At 44.1% G+C, this 23,705-nt stretch overlaps 1 protein-coding gene across 1 annotated transcript in view; it reads left to right on the forward strand.

Annotated features, from left to right (window-relative positions):
• Piwil3 (piwi like RNA-mediated gene silencing 3) overlaps positions 1-23,705 on the forward strand; it is a 31,717-nt gene that overhangs the window by 4,979 nt on the left and 3,033 nt on the right. The window contains exons 5-15 of the mRNA XM_026784538.1: positions 579-662; positions 3,826-4,014; positions 6,413-6,524; positions 11,417-11,543; positions 11,740-11,857; positions 16,234-16,306; positions 17,481-17,690; positions 18,084-18,178; positions 22,441-22,511; positions 23,237-23,379; positions 23,440-23,447. Of these exons, the coding sequence (XP_026640339.1) occupies positions 579-662; positions 3,826-4,014; positions 6,413-6,524; positions 11,417-11,543; positions 11,740-11,857; positions 16,234-16,306; positions 17,481-17,690; positions 18,084-18,178; positions 22,441-22,511; positions 23,237-23,379; positions 23,440-23,447 (1,230 nt within the window). The remainder of the gene's footprint in view (positions 1-578; positions 663-3,825; positions 4,015-6,412; positions 6,525-11,416; positions 11,544-11,739; positions 11,858-16,233; positions 16,307-17,480; positions 17,691-18,083; positions 18,179-22,440; positions 22,512-23,236; positions 23,380-23,439; positions 23,448-23,705) is intronic.

Genomic DNA, 23,705 nt, shown 5'->3' on the forward strand with positions numbered 1-23,705 from the left:
TGTGTGGCCCCCCACTCACCGTGTGCATGCCCTCCCACTCACTCACTATGCGCCCCCCCACTCACTCACTGTGTGGCCCCCCACTCACCGTGTGCGCCCCCCACTCACTGTGCTCTCCGTGCCTGGAAGTTAACAAAGCCGCATCCCTTTAACTGTATGTGTTCTTGAGGCCGCACAAGCTGATACAAACAAGAGACTTCTGAGTAAAATGATGTTTGAACCTCAGAGTCAACGTGCAAGTTCAGCATCTGGTCCTTAGTATTTATCCTCCTGCCCAGGCCCACTTCCTGGGTCTGCCACCTGTCTGGAAAAAGGAACAGATGTCTACACTGCGTGTCTGCCCCTTGTGTCTTAAATATGTATGTGTTCTGTTCTAAACTCATAAGGACCATTTGGGTTGTGGAGTCTGCAGGATATTTTCCAGGTCAGCCCCGGGAGCGAAGGATACTCTGCCTACCTTGAGGCCAACCTCATCACATGCTTTACCTACCAAGCACTTTGTGTTTGTAGCTTTCCTCGTGTGTCTTTGTGTGTGCTCCAGGTCGCACTCACTGAGCGTCCTCTCCCTGCATTTCCAGACTGCTGAAGCTGAATAACATAGAAGAGATGGAGTCAAATCCCGGAGACCTCAGAGACCTCAGAAACCTACTCCAGGCCTCAAGGTTTGAGAAAAATGGGGTGGGGGGCTAAACTGATATGTAAAAATTTAATTAGAAAATCGACTTTGAGACTGCTACTCTGATTTGAAGTGGTGTGATTCTTTTTGTTCTTTTAACTTTAAGGACCTTTTGTGGGTTTCATCCCATGCCTTCGGATCCCACCTCTCCCCCATCCCCTCACATCTCTTGCCCTTGCGACCTCTTCCCCAAAACAAAACAAAACTTAAAAGAAAAACCAAAGAGCAAATATAGCTAACAGATAAAGAAGGCTCATCATGGGAGTTGCAGTGTGGCCCGATGAGCCACACAATTTGCCCTTTATTTAAAGTATTTAAGGTGCTTATTGCTTTTTAACACATTTTTATTGATATTAATTGAGCTCTGTGTTTTTCTCTGCTCCCCTTCCTGCCTCTCCCCCCACTCTTCATCCCTTCCCCAAGATCCTCATGCTCCCAATTTACTCAGGAGATCTTGTCTTTTTCTACTTCCCATGTAGATTATATCTATGTAAGTCTCTCTTAGTGTCCTCATTGTTGTCTAAGTTCTCTGGGATTGTGGTTTGTAGGCTGGCTTTCTTTGCTTTATGTTTAAAAACCACCTATGAGTGAGTACATGTGATAATTGTCTTTCTGTGTCTGGGTTACCTCACTCAAAATGTTTTCTAGTTCCATCCATTTTCCTGCAAAATTCAAGCTGTCATTTTTTTTCTGTTGTGTAGTGCTCCATTGTGTAAATGTACCACATTTTCCTTATCCATTCTTCGGTAGAGGGGCATTTAGGTTGTTTCTAGGTTCTGGATATGACAAACAAAGCTGCTATGAACATAGCTGAGTACATGTCCTTGTGGCACAATTGACCATCTTTGAATATATACCCAAAAGTGGTATTACTGGGTCTTGAGGAAGGTTGTTTCCTAATTTTCTGAGAAATTGCCACACTGACATCCAAAGAGGTTGTACCAGCTTGCATTTCCACCAGCAATGCAAAAGTGTTCCTTTTTCCCCACAACCTCTCCAGCATAAGTTGTTATTAGTATTTTTGATTTTGGCCATTCTTACAGGTATAAGATGGAATCTCAGAGTTGTTTTGATTTGCATTTCTCTGACGAAGGATGTTGAACATTTTCTTATCTTTCAGCCATTTGAGATTCCCTCTGTTGAGAGTTCTCTGTTTAGGTCTGTACTCCATTTTTTTTTTATTGGATTATGTGTTCTTTTGGTGTCCAATTTCTTGAGTTCTTTGTGTATTTCGGAGATCAGACCTCTGTCTGATGTGGGGTTGATCTTTTCCCATTCTGTAGACTGTCATTTTGTCTTGTTGACCGTGTCCTTTGCTTTAAAGAAGCTTTTCAGTTTCAGGAGGTCTCATTTATTGTTTCTCTGTGTCTATGCTGCTGGAGTTAGATTTAGGAAGTGGTCTCCTGTGCCAATGCATTCAAGTGTACTTTCCACTTTCTCTTCTATAAGGTTCAGTGCGTCTGGCTTTATGATGAGGTCTTTGATCCATTTGGACTTGACTTTTGTGCATGGTGATAGATATGGATCTATTTTCATTCTTCTACATGTTGATAATCCAGTTATGCCAGCACCACTTGTTAAATATGGTTTCTTTTTCCATTTGATATCTTTTGCTTATTTATCAAAGATCAGGTGTTCAAAAATGTATGGATTGATATCCAGGTCTTCAATTCGGTTCCATTGGTCCTTCTTTCTGTTCTTATGCCAATACCAGGCTGTTTTCAGCACTGTAGGTCTGTAGTAGAGTTTGAAGTCAGGGATTGTGATGCCTCCAGAAATTCTTTTATTGTATAGGATTGTTTTGTCTATCCTGGGTTTTTTGCTTTTCCATATGAAGTTGATTTGAATACCATTCTTTCGAGGTCTTGGAAGAATTTTGCTGGGATTTTGATGGGCATTGCGATGAATTAATTTGCCCTTTAATACATTCAACTTTCCTTGCAAGTGTTCACTGCTGTGAGTCTTTGAAGCCATTGGTCTGGCTCCAGGCCTCTGGCTTCTGCTATGCCACTGATAATGAGCTCCCCCTGGGCTTCCTCTTGGATATCCTATTGTTGTCCTGTGTCATGGAGATCCTGATGTGTTGGATGTTGGGGTGGGCCAACTCACAGCTCTGATTCTGAGCCCGGTGGTAGCTTTCTGTCATTATCACAACACAACGCAGATGAGCTCTCTAGCATTGCCTCTAGCTCACCAAACGCAGAGTCTGCAGCAAGGAGCATGGATTTTTAAGTGACACCCACCAATTGTGAACAGCAAAGATTCACCATGCCAGGCTTGGATAATCTGAGCATGTGGGAGGCTGAGACAGGATTGATGAGAGTTTAAGATTACAGAGGAAGTCCCTGTCCCAAAAAGCAAATTCAATTTAATGTAAGGTGAAAAGATTGACCTTAAAAACAATCCCAGCACTCAAGGTACTGAGGCAAGCTGAGATGGTGGCAGTGCATGACCTTAATTCCAGCACTCTGGAGGCAGAGGCAGATGGATCTCTGTGGTTTTGAGGCCGGCCTGCTCTACAATGTGAGTTACAGGACAGCCAGAGCTATGTAGAGAGACCCCGCCTTGAAGAAACGATAATGCAAGCCTTATGCTGAGGTGGGAGAAGGCTGAGCCCCAGGCTCTATAGTGGTACTGCATGTCAAATTAAAACTGAGTACGATAAACTTTTGTTTGGCATTCAGGTGGGGGCTCACTGTGTAGCCCTGGCTGTTCTAGAATTCACTATGTGGACCAGAGTGGCTTCTGACTTAGAAATCCTCTTGCTTCTACCAGGCATATGCAACCATTCTTGGCTTGATAAGCATTGTTCCATATTCTAGCTATTATATGAACAATAAATCAAATGAGGCCTGGGAAATTTCCTCTAGAACAATGTGGATAACATTAACTCTATATGCCTGTGCTGCTGGTGTCAAATGTTACAGCATATAAAATTACATCTAGCTTGATGCTTTGAGCACCATGGCTATAAGTATAGTTTGACAAAGATCATGGGTGGCTTGTAAGTGGACTTCCTTTGATGGTCCTTCTGAAGATCAGAAGGGACCTGATGAAAATAAGGACTTTAGACCAAGCAGCTCCTGTGGTGAGCCCAGTTCTGACATGGAATGCTGGGACTAGCCTCTGTGTAATGGATTCTTTCACAGAATGGACATCAAGCGTAGTTACACTACTTCCATCCTACCGTATGAGAAGAGCCTGACCCTGTGTGCTGACGTGACGCACAGGCTGCTCCAGAAGAAAACTGTGTTGGACCTCATACTTGAGAAGAATGATAAAGCCACAAAAAAGAAAGAAGTCTCTGAAGAGATGGTGGGATCCATTGTTTACACCACGTAAGTCTGTTTCAGACACTGACTAGTCGCTCTGGCTGTCGCTTTAGTCCCTCACGAAAAGCTTTGTCATGCTCAAACAGCACACATTTGTAGTTGGAGTTTTCTTTGGGCCACCAACCAGCTCCCAAATTAAAACTCGGAAGACTTATTAATTATGAATGCTTGACCTTAGCTTAGGCTTATCCTTCTAGCTCTTTTAACTTAATTCAATCTTTTTCTATTCATCTACATTTTGCCTCAGGGCTTTTTTTAACCTCTTTCTTTCTATACGTCCTACTTTCCTGTGTCTTCCATGTCTGACTGGCCCTGGCATCTCCCTGTTGTCTCCTTTCCTTTCTTCATCTAAATTCCTCTTCCACTTACTCTCCTTGCCTGGAAGTCCCGCCTATCCTTCCTCCCTCACTATTGGCCATTCAGCCTTTTATTAGACCAATCTTTTATTAGACCTTAGGTAGGCAAGGTAAAATGGTAACACATCGTTACACAAACAAATGCAGCTCATCCTTACGTAGCTAAACAAATATTCTGCAGCGTAAACAAATGCAGCGCATCCTTACGTAGCTAAACAAATATTCTGCAGCACACATTAATGAAATGCAGGGCTAAACTAGGAAAACAAGCATCATGTGATCCTTCTCACTTGCTTCCCCAGCTTGAGGATTGGGTGTGGGCGCCAATGTGTCTGGTGTCTGTCTCATGCCCCTGCATATCCCTTTGTTTGCTCCTGGACCTTGATGGTTTTTCTGCTCACGTTCATCCTGTTCTAAACTGTTGGTGTCTAGTGCTAGGTTTAGCCCGAGGGCAGCTTCCACCTTGGAGGATGCTTTATCTTCATTTCTCCTTCTGTACCAGAAACTTTACCTTGATGAGTAAGTGCAGTTAAGGAACCAGTGATGCAGCTAAACTAGCAGGAAAAACAGAGCCAAGGCTCACCTCGCCTGACTTTAGACTTTATTAGAAAACACAGGAACCCTGATATGCTGGTGCCAGCAGAGTGGTGAGTTGAGAGTCCAGTGAAGCTGAGCCCTTCATAGTCCCTGGGTGTTTGATGGGAATGTGGATCACTTCAGGTCAAGCATAGTCTTTATAATAATGCGCTGGGGTAACTGAGCATCTGTATGCTCCTCCCTATAGAACACACAAAACTCACCCAAATTTAACTTGGGAATTCAAAATAGACTTTGTGAAAATATAATTTTATTAGAAACATCAGACTTTAGATGAAAGAAAAGCACTCCTAGATAAGACCCCAAAAAGAAAGGGGGGGGGAAGCATAGGTAGAGTGTTGTAAGCATGCTGTGAAGACATGAGGACAAACGGACAGGAAGGGAGAAAATGCTCGAGTCACACAGCTTGTAAAGGTGCTTACAGAATATAAACAGCACAATGAAAAGACAACTCGGTTTTTATGAATGAGGAAAGCATCTGACCAGACATGTTTCCAGACGCTTGTTGGAAGGGAGCACACTGCTGACCAGGAAGTGAAGTGGTGCTCACCCTGGGTAACAGGGATGCTACTGTACCCAGTGTGCTACTTCACACTCATGGGGACAGCCAAGATAAACAGTCCAGTGCAGAGGTGACAAGTCAGAACCAACCACAAGTGAAATATCACTGGAGTGTAAAAAGTGTAGGACTCTGAAACCATTTCTCTGGAAAACAACCAGACATGCCCTCAGCGGTGACAATGACGTTACCCTTGACCCACTTATATAGGTATTTCCCATATAACCTGTATAGGAAACCACTCAGTTATACAGGTATTTCCCGTATAACCTTTATAGGAAACCCACTCAGTTATATAGGTATTTCCCATATCAGTTGTATAGGTATTTCCCATATAACCTATATAGGAAACCCACTCAGTTATATAGGTATTTCCAAAAGGAAGTGAGAGCTTGTGTCTACCAAGATGACCATAAATTCCATCACAGTCCAAAGCTGAGCAGACTTGATGTCTACCATTTTGTCAGTAGATGAGGCATTTTATGTTCATACAATGGAATATTACTTAGAAATAGGAACGTATGACATGCTTATGACCGGTGGAGGAAGCAAGTCAGAAATGATTATGTATTCTCTGAGTACTCTGATTTATATAAAATGTGTGACCAGGTCAGAGTGGAGAGAGACAAGAGCACTCAGTGACTGCCTTGGGTAGGACCAGGAGATTCGGGTTAGGTAAGAGCCACTTAGCATTTTGGTATTCTTTCTTGATAGATGAAATGTAAAACCTTGTTGATGTTCAAATGGTCAACCCTGTGTATTCTAAAAAATAAGATGGACAAGACCCCTGGCATGGATGAACTTGCACAGTGTGTCAGAATTTGCAATACTTTCTTCCCAGCATGGCTGTGTACCATGAATGGTCAGAGCTTGATTCTTACCTCCACCACAGGTACAACAATAAAACCTACAGAATCGATGATGTCAACTGGGAGAAGAAACCTAAAGATACATTTGAAAAATTTGATGGCAGCAGGACCACCTACATAGACTACTACAGGGAGGTAAGGGATTTCTCTCTCTAAATATTTAAATCGTGAAGATGCTCATATTAGATAAATTGATTTCTACATTGTCTTTAGGTGGCTGAAACATGTATTAATACGTTCCGCTCTGCTCTATCTATGGAGGCATGGACATTTACTGAAGAGGTCACAGAGTATCTCAGAAAAGCAGAAAGGACTGAGCTGGGCAGATGAGGGAGAAACATGGGACTCAGGATGTGTCTGGCAGGTTTTGTCACCAACAAAGCTAGTAAGACAAACTGCGTGGGGCAGAAACCACCTGGAGTCACATTTTATATGCTGGGACAAACCAGATTGCACTGTGAGCCAATGGTATTGAGCAGAGTGTGACATATGCACCATGCAATATATATCACCTATATGTTGCTACCATATGTGATCATGACCATCACACATGCGTGCACGCGCGCACACGTATCATATGGAGCGATGAACTCTCGGCATCTGTGCCATGTGCTTTGATCTTGAAACATGCTGTTATTCTTCTCACCCTTTCCTACCACCTCCTCATACACTGCCCACCTCTGCTCTCAAGTATTATATGTATCAGAGTTCTTTACCCATGTATCTTATCTATTCATGGATGTGTAAGTTGGTTCCGTGACTTGGCTCCATATCACACATATTTAGAAGACATGAAAGCAGAAGGGGACCCTATTGGAGTGAGGAAAGGGGAATACAGAAGGCAGAGGTCAGGGCAATAGGAGCAAGACAGCAAAGTGTAATGGCACTTCATGTAACATGCATGAAGATGTCATAAGAAACTCCAGTCTTTTATTTGCTAACCGAAAAAAAGAAATGGAGACAGGAAAACTTAGTGAGGCAGTTGCTCTGGAGTCAAAGGATGATGGCCTGGATTAGGGTGGTCAGGGGAGGGTGGACAGGGCACAGGCACCAGCTTGGGGACAGTTGGTGAGTACTGTGGTGGGGAGTCTCAGATAGGGCAGGGTGTCATGAGGATACTCTAGAGCAGCTGCTTGGGCTGGAAAGATGATGCAAATTGTTCCACCAGAGGACCCAAGTCTGGTTTCCAGTACTCAAGCATACAGGAAGAAGGGTCCCCCAACAGTGAGGTGTTGAATGGGAGGGTGGCATGAGAAAAGACAAACAATAGGTGAAGCTGCATGCAGGGTCTAAGTTTAGCAGAAATGACTCAGCAGAGAGGCTGGAAGACCCGTAACTGACATTTAGGAGGGACGAGGTTTTGCCCTTTTTGTAAGTCTCTTGGACTGGGGTGATGGCTTGGAGAGTGAAGTGCCCGCCACTCAAGCATGAGGACCCACATTTGAATCCCTGTCACCCACATAAAAGCCAGAGCTGGCAGTGTTTATAAACCACTGCTGGCATGTGGAGGCAGGATTGCAGAGACCTGTGGGCCAGTCTGCCTGATCTGTAGGGTTCAGGTGCAGTGAAACCCTGTCTCGAGGTAAGATGGTGAGTGATAGAGCAGGACACTTAATGCTGACCTCTAACCTACACACACACACACACACGCACGCACACGCACACACGCACACGTGCACTTGATGTAAGGAGACCGCTTGTTTGTTCCCAGCTTCTAAGAACTGAAACAACCACACAAAAACTGTATTAACTATAATGCTGCTTGGCCTATTAGCTTATGCATATTTCTAGCTCACTCTTATCTCTTAAATTAACCCATTTTTATTATATTTTGCCACGAGGCTTATGGCCTACCTTATAGCTGCCAAGGTTCCAGCTAGCGACTTGCATCTTTCTCCTCTGGCGACTTATGGTGTCTCACAACTCTGCCTTTTTTCTCCAAGCATTCAGTTAGTTTTCCCACCTAGCTCTACTCTGCTCTATCACAGGCCAAGCCAGCTTCTTTATTCATTAACCAATAAAAGTAACACATATACTGAATGACTTTTCACACCATTTCCCTTTTTCTGTTTAAACAAAAAGGAAGGCTTTAACTTTAACATAGCAAAATTACATATAACAAAACAGGCATCAAGCAAGAATTACAGTTACAATATGTATATGTACTTTATCTTTTATCATAACTAAGGAAAATTGTAACTGTAACTAAGGAAACCTATAACTGTAACTATCTATTCTTTAATCCATCAAAGACTCCAGAAGGATATATTACCTAAGTAAACAGGAAGTTCTAGAACTCTACAATTGACAGAGACATCTCATTGCCTAGACAGTCACCCAATGTTCTTCTGTATCATTGGGGTACCCATCTTCAGTATACAGGCCCATAGTATCCGGCAGACTTTTCCACGAAGCAGGAAATTTCAAAGACAGTTCCACCTAGCCCAGGCTGGCCTCAAACTCGTGATCCTCCTGCCTCTGCCTCCTTCAGCAAATCCTACCGGCGTGCGCCACCACAACCGGCGACAGTTCCACCTATATTGGCAGTTTGTCAAGTCACTTTTTTGTGTGTGTCCTGCAGAATATCTAGCAGACTCTTTCATGAAGCAGGAACCCCAAAGGACATTCTAACCTTCTTTAGGCAAGTTCAGCAGTCATCTTTCTGTGGGTTCTATAAGTCCAGTCCATACAGCATAACATCAAGCAGGCCAAGCAAGAGCAGTTTCTTGCCCAAATGACTAACAAACTCCATGAGGAGCCTCTTCAATACCCATCTTCCTCTTGAATTGGTGCTGCCAGGAGCAGATGTGTCTCAATGTTATAAAAAGTCCTAAGTTCTTAAAATATTTTAAATGGCATATTCTGTAGATCTTTGAAAGGTTTGAAGATTACCAATCTAACTGAAATTTATCTCTCTATATCTGAAAACCTAACATGACTACAAGCTTGACTGTTATAGATGATTACCTATTAACCTGTATTTCTTAACTACATTACATTTTTAAATGAGCTGCACAAACACAATCCCTTAATCAAGAGCAGAAATATACACATAACAAAATTGACCTTAAATTTGTATCAATAGACCAAGATTCATACCAATGCAAGTCTCTATAACATATTACCCTTTAAATGTAAACAAACATTTATAAACAATATTTGGGGATATGGGCATAGTTCTCTCCAAACTGCTTCTTGCTTTGTTGGGGGTATTCACAGAAATCTTTTAGGGGACCTTGGTCCATCAAGCCACATTAGTCTGGAAGGAGTCCATAGGTTCTCATCCTCTGTAAAACAAAAGAACCTCTTTTCCAAAGCAACAAATCCTTAGACCCAAATTTTGGAGTAAAGATACCTTTAAAATATATATGTTGGTTTAACTTATCAGCCCATACAATGAAATGTCTCTCTGTACTTAGTTTCTTCACAGTCAAAAAATTAAAGAAAATGCAATAATATGTATAATTCAGATTCTCTGTGCATATTCCATCTTTATGTGACTTATTTTTCTTATTCTATTATCTTTTCTACAAATTTAATATTTTATTATCTTTACTCCTTGAATCTATGACTGTCTGTACTCTTATATTACATTTACTGTCTCTTTACTCTTTTTCCTCTCTCTCCCAAGCCTACGTACATTAAACACACTGTGCTTCATTTAGAGGTCTTTTATGTCCTATTGTGTATCTGAAATTTTTTGTCCAGGAGCCTAGGAACACTTCTTAAAATGTTAAGCAGTGTTACAAGGACTAAGACTGCTTTGCTTTTTGGCTCTGCCCAGTCCAACATGGCGGAGGGGATCCGTTCATTACCTTTGAGAGCCATTCTCTCTGCCCAGATCCAGGGTTAGGTCACAGCAGGTCTGTGTTTCCATTAAACAAGTTATAGCACTATGTTCATAAACTCTGTTTAAATCCTCCATACCCAGACTTCCCAAAAGAGTCAGAGTTCGTACTGGAAGTATAGCCCAAGAAGTGACGGTTTCAAAACCGTGTGGATTTTTTTTCAATAGCTTAATCAGGAAGACCTCTCTCAAAGGAGCTGTGGCATGCTGCCAGCAAGCAGAGCAAGAAGCTGTGTTAACCTGTTTTCTGTGTCCTTTTAACGCTTTCTCAGATTTTACATGGATCTAATCGACCATGCTGGCGCACCATTCTGTTGTAAGGAGGTCACTTGTTTGTTTCCAGCTGCCCAGAACTGAAACAACCACACAGAAACTGTATTAACTACAACACTGTTTGGCCTATTGGCTTATCCATATTTCTAGCCCACTCTTATCTCTTAAATTAACCCATTTCTATTATTTTAGATTTTACCATGAGGCTCATGGCCTACTGCCAAGGTTCCTGCTGGCAACTTGCATCTTTCTCCTCTGGCGGCTCCATGGCGTCTCATGACTCTACCTTCTTTCTCCCAGTATTCAGTATAGTTTTCCCTGCCTAGCTCTGCCCTATCACAGGCCAAGCCAGCTTCTTTATTCATTAATCAACAAAAGCAAGCAAACATATACAGGACTTCCCACACCACACATACACGGGCAAGCACACTAGCTCATATTTATGCATGCACATGCATATACCACAAACACAGACATATCACGAACACATTACACATTTACAAGCATACACAGGCAAACATACTAGCACATACATACCCCACAGCTACAAACACATTGCACACATACAAGTACACTCTCACACACACATTCATACACCACAAACACATATATCAGACATGTTGCTTGCATGTGCGCACATGTGCATGCACACAGACACCACACAAGAGTTTGTCATCCATCTCCACACATAGTTTTGATGGTGTGTTTTATGGAGCCCTTCCCTTTGGCCACAAATGCTTGTAAAGGCTGGGGTCTTACCACACCCATGTAGACAGAAAAATTCTCCACACATTTTTAGGGAGATAGTGGGTGTGATGTCTCTGTGTCTTGTGTGACCCATGCTTCTCTTCCTGGGAAGTTACTGGAGTTGTGTTGACCTTTTGTCTTTCTCACCTCCATGGAGCAGCGATACAAGACCACCATAACTGAGCTGAATCAGCCACTCTTGATGAGCTTGGGCAAGTGGAAGAAGGGCCAGACGTCTACACCTCATGAGCCTATCTTCCTGATCCCTCAGCTGTGTTACCTGACAGGTATGACCTACATGGCTCTGTGGAAGTTAACTCTTCTTTAAACATCAGGTGCAGAAACTCAGGCTTTCCCAGTACTCTGACCTGGAACTGCATCCTTCGAGGCAGTTGGTTATTCTGTCCCTAGATACAGACTTGCATTTTCTCTAGGACCAGTTGACCCTCACCTGTATGCTGTAGCTTCTTGCATTTTCCAAAGGTCTATCACGTGCTGTATCTGAAAACCATAGCCTAATGGCGCAGCTGACTGACAGAATGAGAATGAGCCCAGTGAATCGGAGGATCGCACTGAACAATTTCATAAACGACATTCAGACGTAAGTACCTTTCTTGGTTGCTGTGTGTGTACCTGTATGTGGCATTGTATGCAGGTTGAGACCTGGCTGTAGCCTTTTGACACCTATGATCCTTCTGCTAAAACGATGACAATCATAAGCCAGGGATAGAAATTTGGGTCTGAAATCCCAGCATACTGGAGGCTGAGATGGAACTTACAAACTTGTGCCCAGTTTGGGCAGCATAAAGAGATTCTGCCTCAAAACAGCTGGACAGATGGCTTTTTGGGTGAGCTGCCTACTGCAGAAGCATGAGGACCTGAGTTTACAGCTTGCATGAAAAGCCAGGCATTTACCTGTTATCCCAGGGGCTTGTTGGCCAGTCAATCTCGCTCAAGTGGGTGAGGTCCAGGCACAGTGGGAGACCTTGCCTCAAAACTAAAGTGAAGAGCTATAGAGGAAGATTCCCCCATTGTTCTAGAATCTACATGTAGATACATGGGTGAGCTCTCATATATATGCATACATATATAATACATAACAATGATTACAGACGTGGTCCTTTGTGGACAGAACAGCTCCATCTTCTTGACAATCAAGTGTTAGCTTCCAACAAGGGGAGACTGGCCCAGAAGTGAGTGTACAGGCACAAGAGGAAAAGACATCACCCTCAGAGTTTTGTTTGTGGCATCATAGTGTAGAGTAAGACCTTGGATTCAAGGGAAACTACCCAAGTTATTTTCTTGCTTTGTTGGAACTCTTGGGATTTGTTTTTCAGAAATCAAAGCATAAAAAATGAGTTCCTGCAGTGGAAGGTGACATTTGATGGCAACAGTCTGTCTGTGCCAGGAAGAGTTCTGAGCTCAGTAAAGCTTTTCCAAGGTGCCCGATCGGTAAGCAGGTTGGAGTTGGCTATAGCACCTTCAGCTCAAAACCCATTAATAACCACAATTGTCGCTTTTTACCCCCTCAAGATGACCTCATTGTGTGAGGGGAAGAATGTTTGATAGGAGACATCTGCCGTGCTTAGTACCGAAGCAAGCTCTGAATTCCATCTTTATCTAATTGTGGGCATTTGCTGCTGGGGATAGAAGTTCCCGTGTTTGGGCTGCTCCCTGGGCCAGGATGGCTTGGCGGAGCCCCAGGGCATCAGTATTGGTCTGAAGTGTAACAGGTCAGAATGGAAGCTAGGCAGAGCGAATAGTTTTGATTAGTTAGAGTAGAGAGATGCCGAGGCAGGTTGGTCTCATCTGCCAGTCTGCACCAGACTTCGGTTTGTCTATGTAGGAGGTTAGCACCATCTGCTTCTCTCACCAACTGTGGTTAGAGGCCCAGTTTTCCTCACCTGCATCTTAAATATCAAATTTACTCCATATTTGAGAAGAGAGTCCCAAGGCCAAGGTGGGGAGTCCTGCAGCTCGGGGCAGCCTTGGCTTTCAGTTTCACAAAGAGAAAAGATGGACATACTCACAAATTCGCAGGCAGCAGAAAGGTCACACTGCAGGAAGGAACCAATGACGCCAACCTGTCAAACGGTGTGTTTTCTATGTCTTGAATTCCTTTCCAGTACACTGTCAAACCACACCTACAGAACTGGCTGAGGGACTCGAAGAACATAGCCTTACATAGAGCAAAGTCCTTAGATCGCTGGGTGATCCTGCACACCAGGAACTGCTCCTCCCAGGTCAACCGGCTAGTGAGCACACTCGAGAAGGTCACTGAAAAAATGAATATAAAAATGTCACGGGCAGCAAGGTAAGCAGGGACTGAGTATGTCCTAGTCTGAACCAGCTGGTTACCCTTGGGAAGCCAAATTGCAAGAATTATTACTTTGTAGGAATCGTGTTCTCTTAAACAAAAAAAAAATTATTTCAATTTTTTTCAACCCAGAAAGAAACCTTATGATAGATAGGTTTTTTTTTTTAAAAAATTTTAAACATATCTTTTTTCATTATGCATACCAATCCCAGTTCCTACTCCCTCCCCTCCTCCCATTCCCTCCACTTACCCTCCCCCACCCCACCCCCATCCACACCTCAGGGTAAGGGACATTGCTTCGGGGAAGGTCCAAGGCCACTATATCCAGGATGAGCAAGGCATCCATCAAAAGAGAATGGAAAACTGTTTCAGTAAAAAAATGATTTTTATTTGAAAAAGACAAGCAATTGTTATTTCATATAGTGATTAAAAATAACTTTCTGTTGGTTGTGGGGAATGGAGCTAGAGAGATGACTTGGCTGCTCTTAGGAGTACTGGACTTCTGTTCTTAGCACCCATGCCACAGAGAATCACTGCTGCCTGGAACTCCAGTTCCAGGGAATCTGATGCCCTCTGCTGACCTCTGTAGGCACCTCAGGCCCCCACCTTATAACACAGACACAGGTACACATGCCACACACACATATACACATGCCACACACACATACACACACATACACACACATACACCATACACACACATATACACATGCACATATGCGCACATAGCATGCACATACGCGCATGGCCATACACCACACACACACGTACACCACACACACACGTACACCACACACACACACGTACACCACACACACACGTACACCACACACACACGTACACCACACACACACGTACACCACACACACACGTACACCACACACACATATATACACACACACACATATATACACACACACACATAGACATCTTGTACCAGGCATGGTAGTCCACGTCTTTACCCTCAGCACTTGGGAAGCAGAGGCAGGCAGATCTCTGTAAGTTCAAGGCCAACCTGATCTACATAGTGAGTTCCAGGACATCTAGGGATATAGGGAGACCTTGAATTTTGTTTTAGTTTTGTTAATCGCACACGTGCAAGCCATAGCACACAGCAACAGAGCAGAGGGGACTGCCTAAGGGGGTCAGTTCTCTCCTTCCACGTCGTGATCCTGGAGAGCCCTCAGGTCACCAGGCCCTCACTACTGAGCCTTCTGGCTGGCCCCTTATTTGGTGATGTCTTTTTGTTGTTAGTAGCGCCCCCTGGCTGCTGTGACAAATGTCACATATGTAGTTGCTAAAGTTGCACACATTTTATTCTTGTTCAGATGTCCCAAGGGAGTTTGTTTCTGTCTCTGTTTTGTTTTGTTTGCTTTTTCCCCCCTTAAATCAAGCATCTGATATAGCTCAGCATCTTTCCTCTGGTCAGCTTCTGGAGGCTGCCTGTGTTCCTTGGCTCTTGGTCCCTTCCTCTGTATTCACAGAGCGTCTCCCAGGCCTTTACCTCTAACACCACACCACACCACTCCCAGGAATCACCCATCCTCTTGATAAAACTTCCTAAAATCTGTTCAAAATGAAGCATTTCCAAGTCTTCCAATCAACACCCGTCAACCCGGATCTGTGGTCTGTGCATGTGAGGTGCCACGGAAGGCGTGGGATTTAGCAGCTCTGATGGGCGAGGGCTGTGAAGCAGCTAGGTGGTTGGAGCGCACCCGGACACACTGCAAAGGCTGGCCCAGCAGGCCAGCGCCAGGGCGCCTTTTCCCTCAGGACGAGTTGGTCTCTCCTGAGCACAGGGCAACCGGGGAGGGGTGGGGTCAGGCGGAGACACTGTGTTAGGCAAGACTGCCCTGGACTGGGTGTTTCAAAGTGACCCTCTTGCCCCAACCCCCTGCAGACACAGGGAGTCCCCTCCGATAGTTCTGATTAGGGCATTGACTCATTTTCTAGACTTCCCAGTGTAGGGTCTAGAGTTTGAACTCACAGGGACCTCAAATGAGCCGCCAAGTGTATGTCCCTCACTGTGCCTGGGAGCACTCCTCAGTTGAGTCTGCTGAGGATGCTCTGTGTCACCTGTCTACCTCAGGTTAGCCCCTCCATTGTTACACTTCCAAGCTGGTGATCCTGACATGTTTTTATTTTGATTTCTTTTTTTTAATATATATTTATTTATTATGTATACAATATTCTATGTGTATGCCTGCAGGCCAGAAGAGGGCACAAGATCCCATTACAGATGGTTGTGAGCCACCATGTGGTTGCTGGGAATTGAACTCAGGACCTTTGGAAGAGCAGGCAATGCTCTTAACCTCTGAGCCATCTCTCCAGCCCCTTTATTTTGATTTCTTAAGATATTTTTATTACATTATTCATCCATGTATTTCATTTTGGGGCAGGGCAGAGCACACACGCAAGACAACTGGCAGGAGCTGGCGTTAGTCCTCCTTTAGTATGTGGGGACAAGGACTAAACTCTGGCCATTAGGTTGTCACTAAATACCTTTAACCACGGAGAAGCCCTGCTACCCCAACTCCCTTTTTAAGAGTTGTGCTGAAATGCCTACCTTGGCATTTTATGTGTCTGGTTTTCTCTTTCTTGCATGGTTGAAGCGCTTCTCTGTTCACCTTCTAAACAAGGATGGTATGCTTGTTTTCCAGGCATCAAGTCAATGAGGATCCTGGCTCCTTTAGGCAAGCATTACAGAAACATGTTTCAAAAGATACTCAAATGGTGCGGAGCTGATTCACATCCAGGGACTGTTCTAAAAGTGGCAGTTGCATGTATTTTATTTAAATGTGTTAAACTATGTCATAAGTGTGTCTGTGTGTGGGTATGTTATGTGTTGTGTGTGTTCGTGTGTGGGCATGTTACATGTCATGTGTCTGTGTGGGGGCATGTTATGTGTTGTGTGTGTCGGTGGGGGGCACATTGTGTGTCATGTGTGTCGTGGGGGGCACATTGTGTGTCGTGTATGTCGGTGGGGGGCACATCAGGTGTCGTGTGTGTCGGTGGGGGGCACGTCGGGTGTCGTGTGTGTCTGTGGGGCACGTCAGGTGTTGTGTGTGTGTCGGTGGGGGGCACATCAGGTGTCGTGTGTGTCGGTAGGGGGCACGTTGGGTGTTGTGTATGTGTCTTGGGGGGCACGGTGTGTCCTGTGTGTGTCTGTGGGGGGCATGTTATGTGTCCTGTGTATGTTTGTATGCGGGCATGTCTATGTTAGTGCAGTCACCCACGGAGGTTAGAAGAGGGCTGCTGACTAGAACTGGAGTTACAGGTGGTTGTATATATGTTTACATATGAACAAGCACACAGATAAATTAAAACAAATATGTTTAAAGAATAAAATACTATGCCCATGATTTTCCCGCAGATTCATAGACAGGGCACATAGAAATCATTTTCCTTAACAGACTTTTGACACCTTGTAAGTCATGGGGTGTCTGCAACCCCCAAGTTCACTTGCTAAGTGGTAACTGAAGTAATAGTGCCTATCTCAGTGGGTCACTGGAAGAATTAATGGAGAAAATGAAGGTGTGTACCCCACACATGAGTAGTCTTGGGGAACCTGGTGAAATGATCTGGCTTCTTTGTCCCACCTTGAAATAAAAATAATGCCATGGTGAATTCTTAGACATTGGATAATCAGTATAAAAGTTTTATAATTATTTTTTTTAAAGCCATGGACTTACACAACCAAATTGGCCCGTCTTCTTCCCTATGCCTTCATGGGAGTTGGGGTTGGAGTTAGAGGTAGCAGTGTGCTTCACGCTGTAATTCTAGATAGTCCTCCTGCCTAGAGACAATGCTGACTTAATCCACACCCTCACTTGAGCGGTCTCCACCTGGAGATGGTTTTCCCTTCATGCCACTGTGCCACTGTGGAGGTGCTTCCGTCTTTCTCCAGGTGGTGTGTGTGCTGCCTGACAACAGAAAGCAAAGATACGAGGAGATAAAAACATTTCTGTGCGTTGAGAAGCCAGTCCCCAGTCAGTGTGTTGTAGCATCGACCCTGAATGATGAAAGGAATCTCACTACTATAGTCACCAAGATCGCTCAGCAGATGAACTGCAAGATGGGAGGTGCCCTCTGGAAGGTGGACACAGGGGTATGTAGAGTTCTGTCTCTGGAAGGTGGGCACGGGCGTATGCAGGGTCCTGTCTCTGGAAGGTGGGCATGGGCGTATGCAGGGTCCTGTCTCTGGAAGGTGGGCATGGGCATATTCAGGGTCCTGTCTCTAGAAGATGGACATGGGCGTATGCAGGGTCCTTTCTCTGGAAGGTGGGCATGGGTGTGTGCAGGGTCCTGTCTCTGGAAGGTGGGCACGGGCATATTCAGGATCCTGTCTCTAGAAGGTGGACATGGGCGTATGTAGGGTTTTGTCTCCTGAGTTAACATATTTGTAGTGAAACTCAAGTGTCTACCCTTTCATTTAGTTTTAGCTTTTCTTGTTTTGTTCTAACCCAACTTACTATCTCTTGTACAAAAACTAAAAATCAAGATGGAGAAGACGATGTTCATTGGAATTGATTGTTTCCATGATATTATGAACCGGCAGAAGTCAGTGGCAGCATTCGTGGCCAGCACCAAGGAAGACTTAACCATGTGAGTGAGCCCCAGAGGCAGACTCTGTGCTAGCAGCCTCCAGGAGCGTATGGGAGGAGGAACGGGCTCCTCGCTCTAGACCTTCTTAACAATGCAACCCTCTAATGCAGTTCCTCGCGGTGTAGTGACCCCCCCAACCATAAAATTATTTTCATTGCTATTTCATAACTGCAGTTTTGCTTGATATCATAATGTAAATATCTGAGATGCAGGATATGGGATATGTGATCCCTGTGAAAGGGCTGTCTGCCCCCTCATGGTATCATGACCCCAGGCTGGAAACCACTGCTCTAGCCAGACTGACCTTCCCAGATCCCCTCTGGATGGTGTAACTGGGGTCTGCACTCATGTTTCCTGGCAGCCCAAACCCAAATAATCACACAGAAACCATATTAATTACCACACTGTTTGGCCAATGGCTCAGGCATGTTCCTAGCTATTTCTTATATCTTTTTTTTCTGTTTTTTTTGAGACTGGGTTTCTCTGTAGCTTTGGAGCCTGTCCTGGAACTAGTTCCTGTAGACCAGGCTGGCCTCGAACTCCGAGATCCACCTGCCTCAGCTGGGATTAAAGGTGTGTGCTACCACTGCCTTAGTTCTTATATCTTAAATTAACCCATTTCTATTAATCTGTGTATCACTACGAGGCTGTGGCCTACTGGTGAGGTTCCGGAGTCTTTCTCCTTTGACAACTATATGGCATCTGCCTGACTCCGCCTTCTTTCTCCCAGCATTCAGTTTAGTTTTCCCACCTAGCTCTATTCTGCCCTGCCATAGACCAAAGTGGCTTCTTTATTAACCAATGGCAATAAGACATATTCATAGCATACAGAGGCAAATACCGCTTCATCTCCCCTTTGCTGTCTAAATAAAAAGGAAGGTTTTAACTTTAACATAGTAAAATTACACAAAACAGGTATCAAGAAACAATAACAGTTACAATATTTCTTTGAGTCTAAAGCTTCATATCTAATTTGTTTTCATAACTAAGGAACACTATAATTATCTAGTTTTCATCTCCATCAAAGACCTCAGAAGAATATAATATTGTCTAATTAAACAGAAAGTGCATTGTAAGCAACTTCCAAAACTCTAGAATTGACAGAGACAGTCACCCAGAGTTCTATAATGTTGGGGCATCCATCTTCAGCCTATAGGCCCATAATATCTGGCAGACTTTTCCATGAAGCAGAAATTTTGAAAGAATGTTTCACCTATATTGGCAATTTGTCAGTCACTTTCTTCTGTGTCCTGCGGAATGTCTGGCAGACTCTCATGAATCAGGAACCCTGAAGGACTGTCCCACCTTCTTTAGGGAACTTCTTCAGCTGTCACTTTTCTGTGCATCTTGCATGTCCAGTTCATATAGCATATGACCAAGCAGTCTAGCCAAGAGCAATTTCTTGCCCAAATGTCACAGTGAAGGCAAATTCCATGAGTTTCTTCAATGCCCATCGACTTCTCTGAAGCAATTGGTGCTGCTGGAAGCAGGCATGACTTACTGTCGAGAAAAGTCTAAGTTCTATAAAATCGTTTAAATGCCATATTCTGTAGGTCTTTGAAGTGTTGGAGATTTACTAATATAACTGATATATATCTCTATATTTCTAGAAAACCTAATATAATTAAAAGTTTTATTATAGATGACTATCCATTAATCTGTTAACTATATATCACATTTTTTAAATGAGCTGCAAACACAATACTTTAAACAGGAGCAGAAATACGTATACACAGTGTAACAAAACTGACCTTAAATATGTATCAATAGACCAAGATTCATACTAATGCAAAGTATTCATTTCTATATCACATCCCCCTTTAAATGAAAACGTTTATAAGCAATCATTCTGGGAGTTTGGGCATAGCTTTCTCCAAACTCCTTCCTGTTATTTGTTGGGCAAAGTATTTTTAGGGTTCATGGAGACCTTTTGGAGGTATTGTCCCATCAGACCACATTAGCCTGGAAGGAATCCACAAGTTTCCATCCTCTGATAAAACAAAAGCAGAACATCTTTTCTAAAGTAACATATCCTTAGACCCCAATTTGGATGTGCATATGCTGGTTTAACTTAGCAGCCTGTACAATGAAATGTCTCTCTGTAGTTAGCTCATTCACAGTCAGAAAATTCAAAGAAAATATAATAATATACATAATCCACACTCTTTGCATATTTTCCATCTCTACTTGGCTTTTTTTTTACCTTATTTTATTATCTTTATTCCTTTAATCTTTGACTGTACTCTTTCTTCTCTCTCTCTTAAGGCCATGTACATTATCTAACAATGTGACCCATTTAGAGGTCTTTTGATTTGCTTTGTCTGCATCTGTCTTTATTGAGTATCTGTAATCCTTTTCTGACCAGGAGTGCTTCTAAGAATGCTAAGCAGAGTGGCTAGGACTAATGCTGCAACTTTGCTTGTTGGCTCTGCCCAGTCCAACTTGGAGGTGGTATGCTCGCCGCCAGCTCTGGGACCACCACTCAGTTCTGGGAAGCAGTTGGCCCATGCTGCTATCAAGTAACTTGCAGCATGCTGCCCACAGTCTGTATTCAAGTGCTCCATAGCAGGACCTCCCCAAAGAGCCAGAGCCATTTGTGCCACCAGCTGTCTCTTAAAGGAACCACATAGTTTTTGCTGCTAATGCCTTTTCTTAAAGGAGCCATGCCTCTGCTCACCACCAGAAAACAGTCTATCTGAAAATGTGTGGCTGCCAAGGAGCCCCAAATTGACTCCCCATTTTTTGTGAGTCTAGAAGCCCTCTTTTTTTAAGGTCTTATGTGGATCCATGCCAGACGGTGGGTACCATTTGTAAATGGGAGACTGTGGTTGGTTTCCCAGCTCTCTAGCCCAAATCCACAGAAACTATATTAATCACAACACCGACCAACAGCTCAGGCGTGTTCCTAGCTAGTGATTTTATATTAAATTAACCCGTTTCTATTAATCTGTGTATCACTACTAGGCTGTGTCCTACTGCTAAGGTTCCAGCAGCTTTCTCCTTCAGTAGCTATATGGCATCTGCCTGACTTCGCCTTCTTTCTCCCTGCATTCGGTTTAGTTTTCCCGCCTAGCTCTATTTTGCCCTGTCGTAGGTCAAATTAACTTCTTTATTAACCAGTGAAAATAAAACACATTCACAGCATGCAGAGGGGATCCCTTATGAGGAAGGATCCCTTTATTTTCTTTGCTATCCACCAGAAACACTAGTAGCTGTGCCAGGTCTGTTGGCATAGCCCTGTAGACACATACACAGGTGACCAAAGCAGGAAGGTAGACAGTCCAAGACCAACTTTAGCCATGTGACATGATCATTGTTCAACAATAAAACCTGTCAACGGAGAGCAGGATCTCCTGCTGTCTGTTTAGGAGTGGGAAGTTGGCACCCCATGGCTGATGCCATGCACTATAGTTCTTGATTTCAAACCAATAATGTTCTTTTGTTCTGAGGTATCTTTGGAACCAGAAAATAATGTGCTATGGGGGGGGAGTAGTTGTTGATGTGTTTAGTGGATGTGTTCATCTATATGTGTGTATGCATGCTCATGAATGTCGAGGTTGGATGTTGACAGTCTTCTTCCATTACTCTTCATGTTATTTTTGAAGCAGTGTCTCTCATTAAACCTGGAGCTCATTGACTGGGTTGGCTGGTCAGTGAACTCCAGGAACCATCCTGTCTCCACTGCCTCAGCACTTGGATTATAAGCAGGTTTTATCATGCCTGGCTTCTTATGTGGGTACTAGGGACCTGAACTCAGTTCCTTGCCCTTTCATGGCAAGCACTTGACCAACTATACTATCTCATCAGCCCCAGAATGGGTGTTTCTGGGCTTGTCCTATGTCCAGATTTAGGGAATATGGCAGTAAAAATGTCAAACCAGAAATGTTGATTCTGTCCTGAGGTACTAATTACCCATCAAGTGACTGAAAAGAAACAAATCTATCGTGTGACACCCCAGGGCAGATGTGTTTACTCCCAGGAAGGGAATAGAAGCAGAGCCATGGATGACTTGATGGCTACGGAAGTTGTCACAGCAGCTGTGGGTATTGAGAGACAAGCTGCTTTGTCCTACGGCACAGTTAATGTTTTCAAGCTGTGTGTGTGTTCAACTCCCACCCACCAAATGGCCAGACAGCATGCAAGATCCTTCACTGAATCTTGTTTCTGATGGTGATATTGACTGGGGAAGAGGTGGTTATGAATTAATTCAGAATCTAAGTGGCAAAATAAGGTTTCTGATTGGTCAACTTCTCTGTAAACAGGTGGCACTCCCAGTGTCTCTTTCAGGATACAGCAGAGGAGATTGTCAATGATCTGCAGAGCTGTCTGCAAGGTTAGTGCCTGAGGAGGCTGGTGAACCTAACTCCCTGCCAGCATTCTCGACAATTGGGCATGCTGTCCCCACAGGTCACTAGTTATGATTGAAAATATTTCCATATGTGTGCATGCATGCGCATATGAAAGCATGCATGCAAAGGCATGCATATATACAATGAAGGCCAGAAGACAATCTTGGCTGTCATTCTTTAGGCACCATCCACCTGGCTTTTGGGGGACGGTCAATTACTGACCTGGAGCTCATGGTTAGGGTAGGCTGGCTGGCCAGGGAGCTCCAGGGCTCTGTCCTTCTCCACCTGCCGAGCTCTAGGATTTACAAACACACCCCATCATGTCTGACAGTTTTACATGGGTTCTGGGGACCAAACTCATATCATTACTGACTGAGCTGTCTCCCTAGCCTGTGTGTATCAGTGGTGGGGAGATGGTAGGGTAAGGATGGGGTCAGGGATGTCTGTCCACCTAGCAGTGACTATAGTGGACTCAGGCCAGTGACACTGGCCATCAGCCCGCCGGGCAGAGTCTCCCTGCCTTATACTTGTCTATCTCGGGACTTCAGGGAGATAAATGTTAAGAAACCTTGGGCTATCCTGAGGTTGTAGATAGTGAAACTGCAGGAAGCTAAGGCTCTTAGAAGATCAATCTAGAAGGTGTTAGAGTAACAGAAGCTGGCCCTCCTGGTTGCAGTGTGTTCACCTACCTTCTCCCACTCCCATTCAGCTGCCCTGAATTCCTGGGTCGCAAACGAAAAGCAGAAACCCCAGAGCGTGGTGGTATATCGGGATGGAGTTGGGGATGGCCAGCTACAGGCCCTGCTGGAAAAGGAGGTTAGGCAATTCCAGAAGTTCTTCACCTCCAGGTGGGTGTGAACCCCGTGAGTAGATGGGGCATACTTTGGATTTGGAGGAAAATCTGTTCTGCAGCCAACACAGTGAAAGGAACTTGGTACAATGTGGGTTTAGTGCAGAAAACAAATGCCCCCTCGTGCTTTTTGGCTTTTCTCATGGAGCCAGAAGATTGTTTGTCCCCTCCATAGATTTTCCCTCTTATTGCCTTTCATGTTGTGGTCATCTCTGTCATTGTCTCCTCCTTCATCACCACCCTCTTCCCTTCTCGTTCTTTTCCCTTTTCACCCTTCTTCCTCTCCTCCTCCCTCTCCTCCTCCCTCTCCTCCTCCCTCTCCTCCTCC

This window comes from Microtus ochrogaster, chromosome 2 (assembly GCF_000317375.1).
Source record: "Microtus ochrogaster isolate Prairie Vole_2 chromosome 2, MicOch1.0, whole genome shotgun sequence".
NCBI classification, from domain to species: domain Eukaryota; kingdom Metazoa; phylum Chordata; class Mammalia; order Rodentia; family Cricetidae; genus Microtus; species Microtus ochrogaster.